The following is a 19,308-nucleotide window of genomic DNA, read 5'->3' on the forward strand; positions in this document are numbered from 1 at the left end:
CTGACACAGGGTAACACACATGTGGTTGCTATTGTGAATTGCTCAATATGTAAATATTTTTCCCAATTTCTCGTCACTGCAGCAAAGTAACCTACATGCAGTGGAATAAAATGTACAGAAGTAGCACTCAGCAACATTTGAATTTCAAGTAAAGTCACAAAAAACAGATAATCTAGTTATGATCACATAGCTGTTCGAGATGATCATGTGAAAATTAGCTGCCAACATTACAACAGTAACATTCAAAAGCACTTCATGGTCTACAAAGTGTTTTGGGACACCCAGAAGTAGTGACAGGAGTAGTAGAAATGCAAGTCTATTTTTTAACCTCACTGTTGTACTGAATTGTTATATACAGCATGAGGTGATTGTAAGGGTTTCCCACCTTCAAACGTCTGATTGCAGTTCCTTGAGGTGAATTATCCCTTCAGTACTTGTTTTATTACTTGTGTAGAGTCATACTATATGTAGGCATTGAAGCTTCATCTATATTCTTTGAAATATATTAAATATATTCTGTGAAAAAAGTGAAAGCTTTGGGCCTGTTTTCAGTACTAAGCTCTTTGGCCAGGTTTTGTTCTTCCCCTCACCTGTACCTGTCCTCCAGCTCCGGGCCGCCACCGCGAGCATCTTCGGGGAATGTAGTTCCTCTCCTCAGGATTTGTCTGGGCGCTCCGCAGGCGAGAACTACAACTCCCGGCATGCTCAGCGGCGTCAGGAGAAGCTTTCCGGGGTAGAGGGCGCAGCGGGTTGTTCCATGGCAACCAGGGTCTTGCTCTGCTAACTCGGCTTGGGGAGTGAAGGAAGCGGCGCATCGGGTCTCGGTCACATGCTCCGGGGTCTGGGAGATTGAAGATAGGTTGATTCGGCTGGTTGTTGCGGTGAATGTCCCTCCTCCCGGTAAACGGAGGTGGGCTTTCTCTCTCCGATGCTGCGAAGCCTTTCGGCCTAGGCCCTTTTCCATGGCCTTTCCTCCTGGGGCCAGAGGTATACCGACCCTCACCCGGCCTCGTTGACCGACATGTCCTCGGCTCATCCAGTGTCATTCTTTGCAGTATAGCAACCAGAAGGGCTGGGAATCCCGGTAAGGACAGCATCTGCGTTTCTCCCGTGTCTGTCTCACTATTATCCACAACCCATCCCACATCATGGGTCAGAGATAATGGGAACTGCAGATGTTGGAGAATCTGAGATAACAACAGTGTGGAGCTGGATGAACACAGCAGGCCAAGCAGCATCTCAGGAACACAAAAGCTGATGTTTCGGGCCTAGACCGTCTCATCGAAGGGTCTAGGCCCGAAACGTCAGCTTTTGTGCTCCTAAGATGCTGCTTGGCCTGCTGTGTTCATCCAGCTTTACACTTTTGTTATCCCACATCATGGGCCACTGTGTTGAGGCTGCCAACTGGCCTGTTGGGAGGATCAGCAGAGAATACCTTGATAGACCAGACAATCGATGGACTAGGAGTGAATGTTAGCTGCGTTACATGACACAGCCTACTTTCTTTATTTGTCTCCGAAGTGTCCTGCGAACATTCTTCCTCAGCAAAAAAAGGAGCACTTGTACTGCTGCAGTGCCTGCCACTACCTCAGGACTTCCCAAGGGACTTCACTACCAACAATGCATCATTAGAAAGTGTGGAACCTTTGAAAAGTGGTTCATTACGAGGTCTCTTCTGAAAGACAATGCCTCTGACAATATAGATAACACAGTGTGGAGCTGGAGGAACACAGCAGGCCAGGCAGCAACAGAGGAGCCAGAAAGTTGACATTTCAGGTTAGGACCCTTCTTCAGAAATTGGGCCACAATATTGCACTCTTTGCCTCTCCCCCTGGTAGGTAAGCTTTTGTGGCCCAAACAATTTGGGATGAAGGTGCTACCAACTGAGTTAAGTTAGTACTACATATCTTTGCCTCCATTTGAGTACACCAGTATAACTCCCACCAGGAGCTTTGTTTTCTTAGTGGATACTTTTTGTAAGCAACCTGTTCAGAAATGATATTATGTATTTTGGCTCAAAGGTAGGGACACTACCACTGTGCCACAAGAGCACTGAGTGTTCTTAATGGAAAATGATTTTCTAATCAACTGGATCAGAATGTTATTACACAGCTCTGGAACAGCTGGGACTTGAATCTGGGCCATGTGGCTTAGAGGGAGGGATACTGCCACTGCACCATGAGCCCACAAGGGCCTTTTTAAGCTTGCTAATAAAACTGCTCAAATGTAGTATGTTTGATTTGAATAATTGCCATGGTACAAATTAATTCTTCAGGTGTTTATTTGATTTATTATTGGCACATGTTCCAAGATAGTGAAAAGTGTTGTTTTGTGTGCTATCTGTGCAGATTGTACCACACAAAGTGCCTGACGATAGCAGAACAGAGTGCAAAATAGTGTTACATCTGCAGAGAAAATGCGGAGAGAGAGAGACAGACAGACAGAGATCAGAACTAACATTTGAGAAGTCAGTTCAAAAGCCTGATAAGTGAGGAAGAAGCTGTTCTTGAATCTGTTCATAAATATGTTCAAATTTATATACCTTATACCTGATGGAAGAGAGTGGATTAGAGTATAACAGGGTCGGAGGGATCTTTGATTATCTTGGTTGCTTACCAGATGCAGTGGGAAGTATAGATGGAGTCAGTGGATGGAACATTGTTTTGTGTGATGGACAGGGCTGTATTCAGAATTCTGTAGTTTCTTGCAGTTTTGGGAAGAGCAGTTACAATACCACGCTGTGATGCTTCCTAATAGGATGTAAAAGTTAATAAGATCCTTGTGGAAATGCCAAATTTTCTTAACCTCCTGAGGAAGTAGAGACATATTTTCAGGTATGAAGTAGTCTATTATTGTAGTTTAAAAGAGAGCTATAAATATTTCCTATTGGCTTTTAATTTTTGGTTGATATTACTTTATACTTTATTTGTTTTTAATCAGCATATTGGATAAATTGATCTTTAACCACCCTTTTCTTAAATTAAGTCAGTATCTTTGCCTTAATGATCTCGGGAGTTTCTTTCCAGCTGTTAGTCACATCATAAACACTTAACACACATATCTTAAATGTTCCTTTTGTAACCTTGAACTTGTGCCATATTATCCTAACCTACCCAAAAATATTTTGAATTTGCTTTTTTTTCACCCTGTTATAGCTCTAAAATAACTGATCTGAGGCATCACAGTTCAAGGCTAGATAACTCTAGCTGAAACAGTTGTTTCTTATTGCCCTTCCACACAGTGTGATGCTAACATTCACATAACAAGAAGATGGCAGATTTTTCCAAGTTATCTGATCTCTCCTTGCTCAGAGTAGGGATTATACGTCTTTCTGATCCTGAGTAGGTTGGAGGGCAAATTCACCTCCTTTTTATTGCTGACAAGTAACACTTGCTTAACAATTAAGATAAGATTAACCAACTTGCTGGTTATAGATCACACTTGCGCAGATCCCTGGGGTGATACGCAGAGTGGCAGCTTGTACTAGATTAAGAACCTGATATTAATTGGGAAAAGGAATAAACATGTTTGAGAAATGATATTTTTTTCTCAGTAGTCCAATGGTTTAGAAGCTGTTGATGAAAGATGCACAATTTATTTGCGTGTGTATTCATATTAGTATCATTTAGAAATTTGAATTTTAAAACAGATACAAGTGGATGTTGGCTAATTCTGTGAAGGTTTTAAAACAAGTCAGAGAGCCCGTCAGAACAATGATTTAAATCCAAACTTTTGTCAGAGAGCAAATGACTGACTGTGGTGCAGATGGAAAGATGTTTATGTTGTTGGGCTTATTGATAGATAACGCCATTAGCTTTGTTTACAATTCAGAAGAACCTAGGATGATCAAGCTTTTAAACTTCCCGACCCACTTGTTTTCCTGCCTCTCATATGATGTGGAGGTGCTGGTGTTGTTTGGGAGTGGACAAAGCCAGAAATCGCACAACATCAGATTATAGTCCAACAGTTCTGTTTGAAAAACAAGCTTTCGGAGTTGGACTCGGAAAGCTTGTGTGTTCAAACTAACCTGTTGGACTATAACCTGGTGTTGTGATTTCTGACCCTGCCTCACATCGATTTTTGATAGACAAAGGAATCAAGAGCTAGCTAACTCTGCCTCGAAGAAATTCTATGACATAACTTCGAGTACTTTCTGGGAAAAAGAGTGACAAACTGCCATCCCTCAGGGACAAAATAATGTTTTGTCTGAAAAGGGAGTTGTCGTCTTGAATTGTTCTGCTGTAATGTAAAAAGAAATCAATTGGTTACAAATCTTTGTTCTGATTGTGAAAAAGGCTGTAAGTGAATGTATCTTTCTTCCAACCTCACTTCCATGTCTTTACATCTTTGCAGAATAACCCGTTCTTCTTTAAGATGAAGTACAGAACATATTTTTTAGTGTCTGCCACTGAGTGAAGGCACACTACATTGGAAGAGTAACCCATTTTGCCACAGCAGGTAAAACCTTGAAAAGGTTCACAATATGTACAGTACTTTGATGTCAGTCTTGGCAATTGTAATTCATTTTGGAGATACCAATGCCTTTTCTGGTTTGCCAAGCTCATTAAACCCTGCAGAACCACATTGATTATGGAGCTAGATATATGTGGCCAGCTAATCTAATACAGGTCATAAGAAGGTATGAAAGTGAGACTAGTTTTGACAACTGGTCACAGTTACACAGCACAAGATCAAAGAGGTATTTATGGGTGGATATGAAAGGGGCTAACAGCAGTGATATTTTGAATTTGTATCGATTTACAACGCAGCAATAGTCCAGTGGCAATGATATAGATGCAGTTTGTCTTTAACTGTTTGCCAGCGCCAGAAAAGAACTCACTTCCTTCAGAAGGAAGTTAATATTATGAGTTATTCAATCTATCCAATCTATCTAGATATTTATACTGTAAATGGACCACCTTCCATTTTGTTCCACCTTACCTAATTCATGTATATTCTTTCTACCTTGGTATGCATTTATCTTCCTTTCCCTTGAATGTATCTTTGTTATTCACCTCAAGTATTCCTTGTAGTAACGTGTCCTTTTTTGAGACATTTTCCAATTCTTCTGAGCATATATGTAAATGTATGTAAAATCAGTAATGATACAGTAAGAATGCTGTGGTTATGTTTTTTCCCCAAATTGTCAGGGTTAATCTATGTTCAGGTGAACTAGTTTTTATTTCTGTTGCTGGTTCTCTGCAATGGAGAACTAAAAGCAAGTGAATACTTGTAGTTATGTCTCAGTTGTCAGCCAAATCAGGATCTTATGCAGTCTGAGGTGCGGGTCTTCCATGTAGTTTTCAAATTCACTGATTCTGTATTTTGTATCAAGCCATAGCTGCCAGATCAGGAACATAGACTGCATTTGCTACCCAAAAAGAAGGTAGGACCTAAATGACACTGAAAAGGCAAGTAATCTCGAGGGCAAATAATTAACTCCAAGCTATATAGGTAAAGTCACCATAGTCCCAGAGGACCACAGGACTACAGGACTGCTCTCTCTTTAGTGAGAGACGAATGGTGATGATTTAACCTAAGCATCACCATACCTTAGGTGAGCTTGAGAAAGTGGCATTTTCATGGTGACCTCAGCTAGTATGGATAATGAAAGCTGTGCATGTATTGGAAGTTTCTAAGGCAAGGTAGAAGTGATTTTTCAGTGTTTTTCGAAATACTTCACTGCAAAAGCACTTTATTGTACCTGTAATCACTGTAGCAATAATTCACTTATTGAAAAATAACATGCATTTATATAGCACTTTTTACAACCTCAAGCATTCCCAGACAGTTGACAACCAATGAAGTACTGTGTCTTGTTGAAAATGCCATTTGCCCACAGCACAACGTCACAGCTGCAATGTAGTGACTCAAGCCCTCTAATCATTATTTTAAATTAATTGTGTTTAAAATTGCTACTGCCAATTGTCAGAACAAAATTTTTGTCCTTTTTTTCTCTTTATTTCTTTCCCAAGTGGTTCAATAACCTTTGCTAATTTTGCCTTCTCCATAAGCTAAAGTTGAACTGTTATTACTGGAAATGGAAACTGAAACTGAGTTAACGGCTAGATTGATTAGATGGTCTTTTATATGTTGATGTAAATTGCTTTCCTGCAGGCAGACTTTTCTTTGAAAAGCTGACAGAATGGAGGAGAAGAAAATGAAGCGCAGGAGCCCTAAGACCTCTACACATCAGCATCATCCTCCAGTAACCAGCAAGAAAAGCACTGTACCCAATAAGAGTGTGGGCTTGACCAGTAGCACACAGACAACTGTTCCAAAACAAAAGCTGAAAAGGTACAAAGTTTTTTTTATTAATTCCTGGAATATGGGCATCTGACAAGGCTGAGACTTATTGCCCATTATCGTAATCCCAACTGAGTGAAACCTGCCTTGATAACCCAACTTTGTTTATTTTTTAAACTTAACCATGGAGGTCAGTTCCTGATCACATGCACAACACTTTGCTGTTGTACTTTTAAAACATTTAATAAACATTTTATTATTTAAGATAAACGTGCGAGACAAAAATGTTTGGAAAGATTTCAGAAAAGCATTCAAACTTGTGCTATTCCTTTCATCCCAGAGTTATCCTTAAGACAGCAAAACCTTGGTGAAGATTTACTACCATCTCCATGCTGAGGCTTCTTGTTCAGGCTGCCACAGCTGCAAACGGTTTCCTTCCAGCAAATTTTGAGCACGTTTTCCAGATGCATTTTGTTTCAGCTGGTATCTTTTCCTGAGACTCCTAAAACAAACTGCAAACTAAACCCACTATTATTTTAACTTCAGTGTCTCTATACTCAGTTTCCAGCCGCTTGCAGGTTTTTGTACTTGAGCTTAATGTAACGCTGCAACCCCTTTCCCTGGATCCCTTTAACCAGCCAACAGTGTAGTTCTTTTCCTGTTTTTTTTCAAATGTATCAAATGATTAATCGCTAACCTTTACAAGATTAGAGGGTGATCTGATGGAATTCTTCAAGATGTAAAGACAATGTGGATAAAGATAAATTATTTCCAGATTTGGGGATTCCAGAACGAGTGCAATAATCTGAAACCAGTCAAGAGAAGTGTTAGGAAGTATTCTGTACACAGACTGGTAGATATTTTGGAACTCTGTTCCACAAATGGATGTTGGATCAGTTGTTAATTTAAAATCTAAGATTGATAAATTTTTGTAAGGATGTTAAGGGATATGGAGCAAAGGGAGGTATATGAAGTTAGGCCACAGATTAAATACGATCTCATTGAATGGTGGAACATGCTTGAGGGACTGAATGCCTTACTCCTGAATGCTAATGGAGTGTGATGATCTTTCTACACAACTGATATTGAAGCAATGGGCAGGGCAAAAGGGTGAACAGGAATAAGGTATGAGTGAGATTGTTAATTTGTGCTCAGGCATAGGCAGATTTCTGCAAGGTAGGATTCAAGCTGAGAAAGCTCAATCTAATTTTAAAATTGAGTAAAGGAAAAGAAAATGTGGTTTAATTATAAGTCAACTTCTAGATGGAAAAGAATACAAATTTCTAACTTCCAATGCTACCAGATCCTGTAATAACTTTTAGTAGTTTAAACATCTCTTTAGTCATAGATTTTCTCAATGCTCTATTGATGCTTTCAGTGCATTTGTTCTTTATAAATGCTCCCTGTCTGCAGTCTGAGTAATCCCTTCAGAAGCGGTTGCACCCAACCGAATTGCACACTTTCAGCTTGTGACAAAAAAATGTTGTCTAGCAGCATGGATTTGGAGTCATTCCAGTTGAAAGCTGGAGGAATGCAGACTGGCTTTGTTCTTCTTTCAATAAAAAACTATGTCAATAGCTCAGTTGCAGTTTTGGGCCGTCATTAGGGCTTGAATACTGTAAAGCCTGATAATCACTGTGTGGAGCTTTTGTGCTATCTTCACTTGTGTTGCTGTGGTATGATTTAGTAGTAAACTTTGTCATTCAGAACTATTTTGGCTGGCCACAATATTTTTGAGCTGTTAAAGAACTAGTGATTAATTATGGTATATAGCAGGAGAGATGGAGAAAGTTCAGGTAATTATCAAATTACATGAAATGCTGAGAGGATGTTTCCTGTCACAGGAAAATACAGAACTAGGGGACACAGTTGAAAATTAAGGGGTCTCCCATGTAAGATGGAGTTGAGGAGGAATTTCATTTGAGAGTCATTAGTATCTGGAATTCACTACCCAGACAGCATTGGAGGCTGAATCATTGAAAGTATTCAAGGCCAAATTTCAATGAGATTTTTCAATCTGCAAGGTTGTTGAAGTTGTAGTGGGCAGGCAGAAAAGTGAAGTTAACACCACAGTTAGATCAACTGTGATCTCACTGAATGGGGGAGATGGTTCAATGGGCTAAATGGCTGGCTCCAATCCCTATTTCTTATGGTCTTCCACGGATATTCTGACATGAGTATCAGTGCATTTAGCCTTATTGACAGCACTGAAGATGTTGAGGTAGCCATAGAGATGCATAGAGTGGAAATATCCTTCGGTCCAACTCATCCATGCTGACTAGGTATCCTAAATTAATCTAGTCTCATTTGTCAGCATTTGGCCCATATCCCCCTCAACCCTTCCTATTCTTAAATTCATTCCGATGCCTTTAATATGCTGTAATTGTGCCAGCCTCTTCCACTTCCTCTGGCAACTCATTCCATACATGCACTACCCTCTGCATGAAAACGTTGCTGCACTTCTGTTCTATACAGTATCTATGTGTCTTGCATCGACGGATGCACCATGTATAGCTTTATCGATTTTGTGGATACGTTTTGAGACATGATTTTTTTTCTGTGATTTCCTATATTTGGAGTGCCTTTTTTTGGCTGTAAGTGTGAAAGTAGTGGGAGAAGATAAGAATAGGAGTAGACCATTAAGTCCCTCGGATGTTGTTGCTTTATAAGATCATGTGATAAATAATGAGTGCAAGTAACTGTTTCCAGTAACAGCAGTTTAAGAACAAATGTCACAGATTTAAGGGAAATAGCAAAAGAACTAGTAAGGAGTTGAGACTTTATTTCTAGAGAACATACTGTTATTATTTGGAATGCACTGTCTAAAAGGGTGGCCAAAGTATATTTGGTATGAACTTTCAAAAGGGAATTTGACAAATATTTGAATGTAAAATGCTGAATGTTATGGGGAAGCTAGTGAGATGAATTTTTAAAGAGCCAGCTTGGACGCAGTCACTCTCTTTGTGAGTTTTTATTCTATGAAAATGCTGAATGTACATTTGCAATCAGTGATCATGAGTTGTATTTTATAGATAAATTGAATCATTACGTGGATGGAATTGATTTATAGAGCAGCATGAATGAGATTCAACCCATGCCTACCACTGAACACAGGAACACAAAGGCATTCAGCAGCAAAAGTGCAAATGGTTTACTTCAGATCTTTTAAATATTCAGAATGCTGTTATTAATTTGGTTTGAGGATTATTTAAAATTTTTGTGGGGGGGTAATGGAGAAGGAATTTATACAGCACTAATTGGCATTCTGTATAGAGCAATCAAAATGCTGCAATCAACAATATGGTAACTGATTGGATCATTTAAATTTTAAAAAGACTGTTCTCTGCCAACTTCAGGCATTAGGCAAAGCCCAGTAGATTTGGCTGCTCCAATTATCCCATCTCCCTCTTGTGGTAGGATATCAGTGTTGTAACATACTGATCTTTCCCATGTTATTAATCTTGTTTAGTCAGTTTTCGAAAGGTTCTGGGATAATGGAAGTCATTTCAGCTTAGTGTGCAATGTTCAACCCTTTTTTGCTTTAGACAAACCTAAAAGCTCCATGTCAATCTTGTAATTTTCTATTTTTAAAAAGAAAGCACAAGCCTATTTGTAATCTATTCTTACAGATGGATGGGCACGTCATTAACATAGAAAATAGGAACAGGAGTAGGTCCTTGGCTCCTCAAGTGTGCGCTGCCATTCACTTAGATGATGACTAATATTCTAGGGACAGTGAAAGTCTTTTTAAGCTACAGTTAAAAGTGAGGAGCTTTGTTTCACTTTAGTAACTGCTAGTGCCTTAACAATGCAAGCTAGATGGTTATTGTCAGTTAGCAATTTACTTCCAAGCTGAGTCTAGTGCTGTTTTGCTTGACATCCACGAATGCCTTTTCTAAATCTGTGTTATTAAACATTGCATTATATTGGGGGCACTTTGCCTCAGTGACCAACTGAGAATCAGCAATAAGAGATAATGGGAACTGCAGATGCGAGAGAATCTGAGATAATAAAGTGTGGAGCTGGATGAACACAACAGGCCAAGCAGCATCGTAGGAGCACACCAGTTGATGTTTCGGGCCTAGACCCTTCAGCATGCTGGAGCACTTTACACGCACTTCCAGACCGTGGCTCTTTGAGGAATACTGACTGAAGTTTAAAACACTCATTTGTTATGTTTGATTACTAATAAATTAAATTGTTATTTATTTCTCTGGTTAAGCAAATAATATTCCTTTCTATCTCTCCCATTGAGAAAAGTTTCTCAGGCTGCATGAGAAAGTTAACGTTTCAGGTCAGTGACCTTTATCCGAACTTGACTAGTTAGTGATTTGATACTTTTGAAGTATTTTTGAAACAACAGACATGTTTCCGAAGCTTTTCATCATGCACTCATTGGGACATGCACAAGAGTGATACGTTTCAAACAGTTAATAATGCAGGAGAAAAAGATGTGATTGTTTGGCGAGTCACTCTGGCTGAATCATTACTGTCGTGAAAGAGACTGGGAACTATTGACTCCGGAGCTCCCAAGTAATTTAAAAAAAGGTGCAAGGCTTGAACGTATTCCACTACATATGAAATTATGTGGCCTTTTGCAAGCATACATGAGCCACGCTATGCATTCAGCAGGTTATCTTAAGTAGATTATTCGTGTGGCCGTCAATGAGTGCTGCCCAATCACATCTGAAAGTTGATGTTTTGTTTGGAGTTTTTCAGGCATAGTTTAGTGAAGTATAGTTATTAAATTCCATGCTGAGTCCAAAAGTCTCAGTTGAACAATGGGTAGTAACTTTATGTTGGGAAGGAAACTCTTTGCTCCTTTCTTAGAGTTATAAGGTTGGGTCACCAAAGGTCAAGTTCTCAGTGAGTGACATCATAAGGCGTGATAGTTTAGTGAAATTGTGTTTATTTATGAACTGTAACAGGGATTCTCAACTGTCAACCTGACTTGACTCTGCCGCAGATTGAGGATCAGAAAGCCTATATTGTAGGATTTATCGAGGTAAAGTGGAAGCCTGCGGTAACGCAGCTCAAATTGAGCAAGAAATCAAAGTCTTTACTGTGTTTTTGTGATTGTGGAAATGACTCAGTCCCTGTGATGACAGATCAATAGATGAAGTCAGCTGGGCTTTGAGCTTGCACTGCCGAATTGTTGTTTGCCTGAAACAGGGCTGTTTATAAGTTGATCGTTTCAGGGAATCAATTCTGTTAAGAGTGTCTGACCAAAGGACACAGTTGTTCATAATGGGTGGTGATATAAACTGTTTGTGCAGGAAACATGCAATTTCCACAGCACTCAGTGCTAACGATTCCTATATCTCTAGATCCTGACCCTGATCAAATTGTGTCCATGATTAAATTGTTTGCAGGGCAAGTATTCACTATAGCAAAATTTTGGGCAATGGTATCAGAAAGTCATCAATAAACATTACTACTGGGAGGTTGTCAAGTGAGTGGCTCAGAAAACTTACCTTTTTGCCAACTATGGAAGGATTAATACTTGCATTGGGCTATATACTGAATTCACTGATTGCTGAATCATTATGCCATCAACCTGCCTACAAACACTAACACATTGCTTGCAACATTCAAAGTCAGCACAATCTGGTACCATCTTCAAGAATTTTATCTTCAAGAAGGGACTAAGTATCTCCTTCTGAAAAAGAGCCCAGGTTAGTTGTCCACTGTCCTATTTCCAAATTAGGAAAGCCCAATCAGGAATAGACCTTTAGCACCCTTCAACTGTTGAGCAGTATCCACTTTCCAATCTGTGGCTCAATATTCTTTCGTACCAAAACCCGTTGCAGATTTAGTAGGAGCTGCCAATGCTGGAGAATCTGAGATAACACGGTGTGAAGTTTGATGAACACAGCAGGCCAAGCAGCATCAGAGGAGCAGGAAACGTGAAGCTTTCCTGCTCCTCTGATGCTACTTGGCCTGCTGTGTTCATCCAGCTTCACATTGTGTTATCTCATTGCAGATGAACAGAGGAGATCTGAAAACAGGGCACAGAGGGCAGAGTGAGAATATGAGTTCTTTATTTGCTAAATGAAACTGAAAAGCCTTTTATAAACTTAGAATTATTTTTTTAAAAAAACTCATCAAAGAAGTGATAGGTCAACCAGGGACTGAAAAAAGAGATATTATTTTCAAGCTAGAGTATGGCTGAGATGCTAAATGAGTGCTTTGCATCTCACGTCACTGGAGAAGGGAATGCTGCGAATCAGGTAGTGAAGAAAGAGGCAGTGGTGGTTAAATACAAAAATGGTTAAAAGAGAAGCACTGAATGATGTCAGTTCTCAAAGCAGAAAAGTCACCCAGTCTTCCCATAATGATAGTGAGAAAAGTTAGGGTGGATATGGCAAAGGCTCAGGCTGCAAATGTCGAATTGTCTTGGAACTTGTCATAGGTTCCTTAGTAAAATGAAAACTCATGAGTAAAGGAACATAGGCAGGGTGGCTGCTGTGAGACAAAAAGTAGTGTGTTGTGATGTACACTTTTCAGAATGGTGGGAGGTATAGAGTGGTGTTCCCCAGCGTTTGGTTTTAAGATTCCTGATTTTGATTATAGTTAATGACTTAAATTTGGATATAATTTCAAAATTTGCAAATGAAACTAAATCTCTGAAGCATAGTCAACAGTGAAGAGGATATGGAGAGATTGAAGTGAGCAGACTTGTGACAGGTGGAACGTGCAATGTTCTAGAGCATCAACTGAAGAGTGGAGAGCTCATGTCCTGTCACCGTAGAACTGTTCTGAACTCTGAATAATGCAGCCATTGTTTCTTGCTATGAAGAACTATACATTTTAATCAATGCTCACTTGCATTCTTGTTTTCTTTCTTTCTTTTCTCTTTAGGGTGGTAAGGGAGAAACCCAAACCACAGAGTATAGCTGGGAAAAGTACACAGTCAGCCCCTCTTCAGCACTCCTTTCTCACTGATGTATCCGATGTGAAAGAGATGGAGCGAGGATTGCTCAGCCTTCTAACTGACTTCCACTCTGGAAAGCTTCAAGCATTTGGTATGAGGCTTTTTTTAAAAATGTGATTATAAGGTTCTTCACAACACAAACTAGGTTTCACTATTTGACTGAAGCTGGCTTTTTCTTCCCTACATTAAAAATTGTCAGTGGAGTCGAGTCCTTTATCCATCAACGGGATTTAAATTTCACTATCTGCCATGGTGGGATTTGTATGTGCGTCCCCAAAACATTGTATGGGTCTCTGGACTAGCAGTTCAGTGATACCACTAGGCCATTGCCTCTCCAAGGTGCCGATCAGCAAGCTCCCAGCTTGAAACTATATGCCTGGTCAGAAGATTGTACGTGTACGCAGTTGTGTGTCCAATGACCCCTGCTGTACCTTTTTGGAAATTTTCTTCTGTATATGGTGGACAAGCTTCACTGGCAAGGCCGCCATTTCTTGCCTATCCCTCATTGCCCTTGACAGTGTGATTTTGAGCTGACTTCTTGAACTGCATAGTTCATGATATGTAGGTGCACCCACAGGACTGAAGGTCTTTGGGCCTAGGACTCTATTCTGAGGAATTCCTGCAGTGATGTTCTAATACTGAAAAGATTGACAGACCCCCAAAAGGGGTTTGTCTTCATTGCATCTGTCATGGTTTGGTGTAGCTACGTGGTTTTCTCATCCGTTTGAGTGTATTTAAGAGTCAACCACATTGCTTTTGGTCTGGGGTCACATTTAGGCCTGCCCAAACATTAATAACTAGTGAGGTTTATGTGGTTTTACTACAGTTGAAAACAATCTACTGTGATGTCATGAGTAGTGAGACTGATTTTTAATTTCAGATATATTAATTGAATTTAAATTCCACCTACTGCCTTGTCTCCAGGGCATTAGCTTGGGCATCTGGATTTCTATTCCAGTGACGTCACCACTGTGCCACCCATATCAAGTAATCATATGTTGGCCGTATTGGTTTGTATTTGGGTTGGGCTCCTGGTATACATCATCTGAAAGCCTTGACAATGAATGGCAGTTAGTCAAGTTGCTGATGAGTCGACACTAAGATCACTCCTGTTTTTCTCCAGCAGAGTTCCTGTTGTACTTGCAGGTTCTTGCACTCATGCTTGCACACTGTCTCTTGCTTATATGCTGTCTCTGATACACGCACACCTGTATGGATTTTGCACCAGGACCTTGGGATCAGCCCTGAAAGTGTAGACTCTATGACTGAACATGAGATGTGATGTATTTAAGTTTTCAGAGGACTTTTGATAAGGTATCGCATAATAGGATTCTGAAAAGTTGGAGTGTGTGGATTCGAGGAACAAAATGCAGAAAGGATAGCAAAAAGCAACCAGAAGACAGAAAAGTAGGGGGTTAAAGATAGTTTATTAGATTAACAGATGGTGGAAACCTGTTATACGGAGGTTGGTACTGAAATTTCGCTTATTAATTATTCACAATTAATTCTGCCCTAGTCCTCACCCTTTTTCCAGGTTCAGATGTTTATTTTTCCAGTCTTTCCCTCCATCTCTTTGACTGCTGAGGTTTGTTTGTTTTCTCTGTCATTACAGGCAATGAATGTTCCATTGAACAGATGGAACATGTGCGTGAGATGCAAGAAAAGCTAGCTCGTCTGCACTTTGACCTTTACAGCGACCTCGATGAGCCAGTGGAGGAACAGAGGAATATGGCTCAGGACATGCATCTAGATAAATTGCTAACTAACGTAAGTCCTACTCTTAAACAGCCAATTCCATTGGGGGTTTCTAAACATTGGAGTCAAGCTGTATGGAAAAGAGAGATGAATAAAACAGGAAAACCTCTGGCCACAGTATCCTGGTAGTTCAGCTGAGGGATCCAATGAGTGGCTGAACCACAGACCCTGTAAGGTTGCAGGTTTGATTGGACTAACTCATCTCAAAGTTGGTTGTTACAATTAACATGGGATTGGCAAAGGAGATGAAACTCGCAGATCTCCCTTCCCTATGCACCAGCAAGGGACACTGCCAGGAGTACATTGTTCATTTCATCCAGTTTGTCTAGTACAGTATAGACAGTTAGTACTGAAAATGTGATAGTTTATTTCTGGGGAAAGCAGCCCCGCTAAACCCTTCCTGTCTGGGCCTTTTATGTGGCTCCAGTCCTACACCAATGTGGTTGTCTCTGGTCTGTCCTCTTAAAATGTCTTATGCATTCCACTAATTTGCATCAGGCACTCACAATGCAGTAGATTTAGAAGGTGGCTCCCCACCATTGCTGCATTCCGAGAACAAGTTGGCTTGAGTTGGTGGATGCACGTGTTCCTGGTGATGTCCACATGCATAAGAATCTTTTTTGAAAAGACAAATCTCCAGGGTTCTCCTGTCAAGTGCTCAGCTGCTGTGTCAACCACAACTTTGTATTTTGCGTTTTCAGGGATCCTTGCCAATACAAGTATTTGGTCCCTCTTGCATGCACTGAAGGGGGTCGCAATTTTATCCTGTTGTCCGAGCCTCTTTAGCCAGTAGGGTGTAGTAGTTCCAAATCCTGTTGTCAGACATTTGCTGTTCTCTTCTCTCTTGCAGTTGGAGGAGCTGAGCTCTTCGATGTATCCTTTCACGTGTGTTGAACCATCTTGTGTTATGACGTAGTAGAAATAAACACAGCTCTACCCATGGCAAAAGAAACAAAATCTTACCTTTCCATAACATCTGTCATGTCCTTGGGATGTCTTAGTGTACTTTCATGCCTTGTGCACTTTTTCCAGTGTCATTCTAGTTTTTAATAAATGCAGCAACTAATTCACCCAGCAAGACTCCACAAATAGCTATGTGATAATGACCAGTTAACCTTTCTTTTTGGTCCTTTTACTAGGATAAACTGGCTCCCTATCCCAAGAAAAGTCCTTCTTGTGATGTGGACTTTTACCTCCTCGGTTAACATTTCGGCCGCTCATAAGTATGTGACTTATAATACCACATAGGTACTTTATAGTACAAAAAGGGCATTATATATAGACATTAAAGATGGGTGAGGGGGAGGAGTATCAGGTGTGTATGTAAGTATTGAACTATTGGTTATATTCACCCTTAACCCACCATTTACTTTTCAGTCAAAAGCTGAACTTGGCAGATAATCAAGATTTCCCAAGAGCATCCACCTCCTGAAGGATGGGTGGGAAGCCTATGTCTAATACTGTGAAAGTACTTATTCACAGTAGCAGTTGATTAAGAGATTGCAGCATGATGCTTTCTTATTACGGACATTGGTTCTGCTGTTTCGCACTTATCACTAGTTCTCACTGGAGGTTCTCGAAGTCACTCCTGTGAAGCTCAAAGCTGTTGCCACCAATTGCTGCTTACTGATGCTGTGCTGGTCTTCATGCTTCTAGTGACCATTGTATGTGGAAAAGCATGTTTCTCAGATTTAAATGTTCTTTGGAAACATAGGATGAATCAGTTGTCTGATAATTGGTTGCTGCATTTAACTCTCTCAATGTTCCTGCTTTTCCATTTGAAGAGGGCAGTCTGCTGCTGTGGGAGAACGTGTTTCATCTAAATGGGGAACAGTGTCCTGAGCAGGTCTCTGTGGCTGTGGTTGTAATGGAAAACATGTTGCCGGTGGATTTCTGGGATAAGTTGAGGCAAATTGAGAGACGAGAGTAAAGTAGTACCAGAAGCTTTGGAATGTTTTATGTCACCATTCACAGAGATGTCCGCTTGGGTTGAAACCATCAGATGTTTCTAAGCATTCATTTTGGCAGGAAGCTATAGGGCTGCCTTCTTTCCATAGCTGATCTCTAAACCATTCTGAAGAACTGTCCCCATTGGCCCTAGGACAGAAGCCACCTGGGGAACTGCTACTTTCATGGCTTGCCTCTGTCGGACTAAATCCCATTTCAACAATAAAATCGTGTTCAGTATCAATCAGAAGCCCAACTACACAGTACAGGAGTAGGGAGCTGATTGGAGTCAACACTAAATTCCATGGCTTATCCTGATTCACGTTGGCTCTAGCCATTGTGATCATGTTCCAGTTGAATTGTGGAAGCTGGGTGTTCTGACAAAGCAGAACAAGAATTTCCCAGTGTTCCGACAGGGTGCTAGGGGGTGAAGGAGGAAGGAACCAACTTGAGAAGTCAGAGAAGGACTCTACCAAACCCCGCTGCCTGAAACCAGACCAATTTTCAGATGGACCCCACCAAAATCAACAGATCCTTATCCTTTGACAGATAATTTACCGAGTACTGATAATGGGCTTAACTGACTTTGCAATTGATGTGGAAGACTGCTGTTTTAGTGAGAAGATTCTGGAGGGAGTGAGGAAAGAAAACAAAATCGTGAAAACCCTGACTGAAATTATTAAATTACCAGCAAATGTAAGGACAACATACTGTTTGTAAAGGTCTGCTTTGTTTTAAATGTTACTGTACAGTCTTTTCTATGTTCCATCCCCCTTTCCTGGCAAAGCTGTTCTAACAGTGTCCTTGATCATGCTGCTAAGCTGGTTTGGAGATGTCTCACCCTCTGCTTTTCCCTTCCTCCACAAGCAGATGTAAGTGTAAAGGCACAGGGGAGGGTGAGCCCCGCCATTAGGCTGGTACATCACCTGCTAATGTTGAAATCTTCCAGAGAGAAGACTAAATTAATATGAGCTGATTTTCTTTGGTTCTGTTCATCACAATGGTTTGCTGAGCTTGGGGCTTGATTCAGACCAGTCGCAGAGACACCTGTTGTTGGTGCAGCAGTGTAGTTCAAACTTTTTTGCACATTAATGTGTTTACAATTCATGCAAGTGCAATTGTGTACGAGTTCTACTAATGTGTTATGTCTATATGTATGTGTGTGGATCTATGTACTCTTCTACATGGGTTTGTCATATCTCTCAAACGTGCCACAATTTTAGATTTAAAGTGCTGTGTGAGGTGCAGTTTTATTGAGATTTTCTGTAACGTGATCCTTTTGGGTTGGGGGAAAAGTTGCTCAGTTACAGGTGATCCTTCTGATGTCTGAATGGAGAGATTGACCATTACTGACATTAAACTCCAAGACTGTTGAGAGGTTCCAGTTTCGCAAACTGAAGGACGGTGTTTGCAAGTTGGACGTGGTGAAGAGAGATAATGGTCACCAAACTGTACTATGAGTGAAGAACAGTCAGAGCAATGAGGCGCTGCTACCGTTGATTTGTTTCATCTTACTTGAGTGTTTTGCTGTCTGTCTGCTGGAGGCTTATACCAAATCATTGTATGATGAGATATTAAAATCAAACATGTTTGCAAATCAAACATTGAGTTTTACTTATTTTGTTCCTTGTGCTCTCAACCGGTGCATGAGACTGATCCTTTTTACTGGGTGCAGCATGTAATTCAAACAACAACAACTTCCATTCAAGTCTTGTTTTTAAAATGTTAAACATTAAGGAGGGAGCTGTTTGAACGTGTGTGTGTGTGTGTGTGTGTGTGTATAGAATACATACCCACTCTGTCTAGTCTTGTCTCAAAAAAGCAAAATAGTGTAGATGGTGGAAATCTGAAACAATCACAGAAAATGCTGGAGAAACACAACAGATCTGTCAGTATCTGAAGAGAGAAATAGAATTAGCGTTTTAAGTCTGGTATGAGTTTCTTCAAGCCTTATTTCATAATGGATGTTGCTGTGTATCTCCAGCATTTTCTCTTGTTTCTAATTCCTTGCATGTTTGCTTTGCTAAATTGAAAGAAGAATCTCCAGGGTTTTGAGGGGGAAACCAAATAATGAAGTTGAGGCCACAGTCTAACATGGCATAATTATACTATACATTGGATAGTTTGACTGGGATTAAAGTGATGTCTCATTTGAAAGGTGATCTAGTCTAATATGCAGAGTTATTGTCTGTCCAAATTACATTGCTTAAGCCTGGGGGTGGGGCTTGGAATGACACAGCAGGATTGGATAGGGTTCTTAATGGCTGAGGAAGAAGGGGCAGGCATGGGGCTACCCTTTTGTGTTGTGACTGAGCTTAGATTTATGGAGCCAATACAGACAGGAAGACAAAATCTCCGAGTTCTTGTTGCTCATGGCTCACTACACCTGTTAGAAATAGAACATTGAACAGTACAGATCAAATTAC

At 40.4% G+C, this 19,308-nt stretch overlaps 1 protein-coding gene across 4 annotated transcripts; it reads left to right on the top strand.

Annotated features, from left to right (window-relative positions):
* The first annotated feature begins 728 nt into the window (after positions 1-728).
* Positions 729-18,484, top strand: ccdc28a (coiled-coil domain containing 28A). 4 transcript variants are annotated; one of them, XM_048536340.2, is made up of 7 exons: positions 729-1,084; positions 4,354-4,458; positions 6,118-6,297; positions 13,108-13,271; positions 14,793-14,947; positions 15,786-15,808; positions 16,313-18,484. In XM_048536340.2, the coding sequence occupies exons 3-7, from the start codon at positions 6,146-6,148 to the stop codon at positions 16,365-16,367; spliced, it is 549 nt and encodes a 182-aa protein (XP_048392297.1). In that variant the 5' UTR covers positions 729-1,084; positions 4,354-4,458; positions 6,118-6,145; the 3' UTR covers positions 16,368-18,484. The 4 variants fall into 4 exon arrangements, with proteins under 4 accessions (XP_048392297.1, XP_048392299.1, XP_059504732.1 ...); XM_048536341.2 differs by lacking the exon at positions 729-1,084 and adding an exon at positions 1,380-1,776; XM_048536342.2 differs by lacking the exon at positions 4,354-4,458.
* The last annotated feature ends 824 nt before the right edge of the window (positions 18,485-19,308 follow it).

This window comes from Stegostoma tigrinum, chromosome 9, assembly GCF_030684315.1.
Source record: "Stegostoma tigrinum isolate sSteTig4 chromosome 9, sSteTig4.hap1, whole genome shotgun sequence".
NCBI classification, from domain to species: domain Eukaryota; kingdom Metazoa; phylum Chordata; class Chondrichthyes; order Orectolobiformes; family Stegostomatidae; genus Stegostoma; species Stegostoma tigrinum.